At 52.3% G+C, this 4,032-nt stretch overlaps 1 protein-coding gene across 1 annotated transcript in view; it reads right to left on the bottom strand.

Moving 5' to 3' along the window:
* lamc1 (laminin, gamma 1) overlaps positions 1–3,603 on the bottom strand; it is a 45,555-nt gene extending 41,952 nt beyond the window's left edge. Inside the window, exon 1 of the mRNA XM_005945783.3 lies at positions 2,886–3,603. Coding sequence (XP_005945845.1) covers positions 2,886–3,261 — 376 coding nt within the window. The 5' untranslated portion in view covers positions 3,262–3,603. The remainder of the gene's footprint in view (positions 1–2,885) is intronic.
* Between the last annotated feature and the right edge of the window lie 429 nt (positions 3,604–4,032).

The raw sequence follows: 4,032 nt of genomic DNA, 5'->3' as shown, positions 1-4,032 counted from the left end.
CACACGCGCGCACACACGCGCGCACACACACGCACACACACACGCACACGCGCACACGCACACACGGGTTTCCTGAGATTAAGCTGCAGCTTTATCATCCGCACACTTTAAACTCATTCGCAGGTTTAGAGATGAAACACGAGCGCGCTGCGAGCACTCGCCTGCGTCTTCACCGCCTGCGTTACAGCACGAGCTGATTTCTAATCCTCTGCTCAGATTTCACTTTTGCACAAATTGAAGCTCATTCACTTAAATTGGATCCACCTGTGAAACAGCTCAACGAAGCAGCACCTGACATCACTCACGCGCTCTTTACAGGCTTCGGTAAGAAGATTAGGAGTGATGTTACTGCAGACATTCATCTGACTCTTCCTGAACCTTTAATGTCACGCTCCATAAAGTGAAGCATCAAACCTGCTCTCAGCATGAACATGAAGGACCTGATTCTGTGTTACAGCCAAAGCTGAAGTGAAGACTCGTAACGTTGAGCAGAGATGACTCAGACAGTCCTCTGCTCCGTCTGAGCTTCCTGTGAGAAACGATTGTATTTAGGAGATCGGATCAGCAGGAAATGACCTCTTCACTCTGCGTTCAGGAAACTCAACGAGCTGTTCAACCATCAACAAACAGCCACGCGATGACTTCCTGAGAGATTAAAACCTGAGAACCGTCAGCGCGTCCTGAGGTTCAGGCGGGACCGCGGCAGAGCGCGAGCACTGACTGGTCCTCGATGCAGCGCCACGTGAACTGGCTCTCCGACTGCAGAGGGCGTCTCGAGCAGAGGAGTGACCAGCACCACCAGCTGCTGATGGTGTAGGTGGAGACGGGACTCTCTGTGGAAGGTGCTGGAAGCAGATGTGTGTCCAACTCCAGGCCTCGAGGGCCGGATGTGATTCAGGTGTGTTGACCCAGGGTGAGATCTAAAACCTGCAGGACACCGGCGCCCGAGGCCTGGAGTTGGACACCCCTGGTTAACAGACGTGCACGCCGGTGCGCTCGTGGACTCATGCGTCCGTCAACCAGCAGCACGCCGACCTTCACAACTTCTTCGAGACTCCTCAGTAACACCCTGGAGGCTCAGCTGAGGGCGCTCAGGTGCTCACTGCCTGCTTTCTTTACATGGATCCCTGGACTGCACAGATCTGTGCCACAATGACTTCACACACCTGAAAGCGGCAGAGCTCCGATCACGCAGCGCCGCGGGCCGAGAGAAGGCGGCGTGTAATTAAGGCAGCAGCACCTGAGGCCACAAAGAGCCCAGCTCAGCTCCAAGCAACGGCATGACCGAAGGCCTCAGGAATGTGGAGCACTGTTAAAAACAGAGGAGGCCTCAGGCGGCAGAAATAGACAGGTATTTTTAAAAGGCCGAGTCAGGAAGACTGAGACGACTTCCAGCAGACACAGATCATCCTGACAGATCTTACAACAGCTCAACCCAAACCTTTCACTTCACATTCAGACGCACAGCAGCGACAGGAGGCAGCTGGGGGCGTTCTCCTGCACCTCACAGTCGGTGCATACTTCCTGTCAAATCAGGAAAAAATGCTCTTCAGGGTTAAACTTTTTCATCTAGCTTGAAAATATGCCAACATGAAGCGCACGCAGACTGAAGGAGGGCTGATGCAGAAGAAACGCAGCGATGCATAAATGACTGAACTCATGAGCTGCAAGAGCTCAGCTGCAGTTTATTTACGTCATCCTGTTTAAACAGGGAGGATGAATATTCCCGGGGGAAGCAGGAGATGCGGCTGAAAGAGGTCAAAATAGACCCTGAGCATGTCTGAGAATCATAAACACCAACAACTGAAGCCAGTGCTGGTGGTGCGTTCAGAGGCGGCTGGGACACCGAGCTGCCAACTCAAACCATGAGCGAGCAAATGGCACAGACGTGATGGAGACCCAGCACGAGCTCCACCTGCTTTCAGTCAGGTCAGAAAATAGCTGCGACCCCCCCAAACACACACACACACACACCTCTGATTCCAGCGCCATCTTAAAAAATAGAACTCAAGTAAATACAAGTAGAATGTCATCTCTGACCCTGTTTGACGTCATACTGCCAGAAAACAGTCTTCTCTCCTGTTGAAGAAAGTCTCACCAGACTCCGTAGAAAATTCCACAGATTTAAATGTTCCCGGAGCATTTCCACCTCTCACAGCTGTTCAGCGCGCTGCACTTAGAGCAGAAGCGCCAAGTTTATAGTGTAATTCTATTAAACAGAGAGTGCTTTGATGTGCTGACTGAGGCCGAATAAAAGAGAGGGACCCGCAGATGTGTGTTTGTGTCGTTTCGTGTGGCAGTTTTAACAGAAAAGAAAGAAACACGAAATTTACTTTTTAGGGGGGTTCGGGTCAGCGGAGAGGAGCGTGCAGGGGGTCAGACTGGTAGAAAGTTTGAGTACACGGTGGTCACGTATGCCTCTCTTGTTTCTGACTGTTTGAAGCCATATCAGGTAATCAATCTCCTCCAGAGTTTCGCAACTTCTTTATTTCCCAGCCAGACTCCATAGAAAATTACACTACTTTATTTTTTCCATCCAGTTTGCTTCCACCGCAGATTTTCATCTGCTTTGGAATGTGAGGACGTGCATTCAATTCGTGAAACAAACACTTCTCCAAACACACACACAGAGCTCACTGAGCTGCCCTCGGACCTAAAGCGCAGAAACTCGCAACATTAAATATGGGATTCCGTGTAAGACTGTGTGGTTTGAGTGTTTTGACTGTAAGCCGAATGAAAGACTGACTCATCCAGATGTGTAAACATTTGTGTCTGTGTTGGTTTGTGCAGCTGTTTTCAGCGGGGAGGAAAGAAAAACGTAAATGTGGAGTTTCTTAAAGGAGATTCGGAGCGGAGGTGAGCGCGAGAGGTGTTCGGGGTCTTACCGAGGTGCAGGGTGAGGTTGATGGAGTTCGGGTACTGAATCCCCGCCAGCATGGTCTGGCTCTGCCACCAGGTAGTGTCCTGCTGGTTGTTGTAGTCGGTCAGGTACGCGGCGCCGTGGTGGTTCCGCGGGTCCCGGGCGTCGCAGATGTGGCACGACTTGGTGACCCCGGTGGCGCCGGTCTGCACGCAGTACTCCTCGGGCGGAGAGCCGCAGGTATTGGTGGCCACCACCGTCACGTTGAAGGCAGCGTTGACGAACTCGGGCATGCAGCGCTGCGGCCAGTCCCGCTCGTCCGAGCACTCGTCCATGGCAGCGCGCACGCACAGCGCCGCCGCCCAGCTCAGAGCCACCAGAGCCCGGATCACACTCGGCATTTTTCCTGCCCCCTCCGTCCTCCCTCACGATCAGAAGACTGCGCGCGGCTCCCTCGCGAACTCTCCTTCAACTTTTCAGAGTTTGCAGAAACTCCCTGGTTACCGACATGAACCGTCTCGAGGCAGCGACTGAAGCGTAGGGCGGGTGTCTCCGTCCCGGCCGCCTCCGCAGCTCGTGTCCGGCTGTGCTGTGTACTGTGTGGGGGTGTGCGGGTCTGCGCTCGGCCTCAGCTCTTTGTGTCCGCCGCCGCCATGCAACAAACTCCAGCAGGAAAAGACGAGAGTCCAGACTACACCCAGTGCGCTACTGCGCAGCTCCGAGGCGCAGAGGACCCTCCGCCACTTCCGTCACAAATCTGGAGAAAAATCCTCGGAAATCACAGCGCGAGCCACTTTTCACCTGCACACGTCCCGCAGGTGAAAAAGACCCAGAAAAGGCGGTGGACATGAAATCATTTCAGCATTTACAATAAAAACGCGCTTATCTGACCCAAAGAGCAACTTTGAAGCGCTAAGAACAGAGTAAAGAGTTAAATATTCAGGTCAAACACGAGTCTGACGAACAGCAGATCACCTGACCTCTCTTCTTCATCTTAACAATTTCACTTATTCATCAACACGGGCGGACATTAAGTCTGTGTGTCCGGGGGGGGGCCTTCTCTAAACATTCCCAGTTGTTTTCCGGTGAAGGTGAGAATTTATTATTTTTAATAGAAGGAACATCTTCACTTATTTAAAGACAAGAACACAGACGTCAGACACCAGAGGTTT

The sequence above is a fragment of the Haplochromis burtoni genome, unplaced genomic scaffold (genome assembly GCF_018398535.1).
Source record: "Haplochromis burtoni strain Fernald_Lab_line unplaced genomic scaffold, NCSU_Asbu1 Contig_455, whole genome shotgun sequence".
Taxonomy (NCBI): Eukaryota; Metazoa; Chordata; class Actinopteri; order Cichliformes; family Cichlidae; genus Haplochromis; species Haplochromis burtoni.
This window is presented reverse-complemented; position numbering and strand designations above follow the sequence as displayed.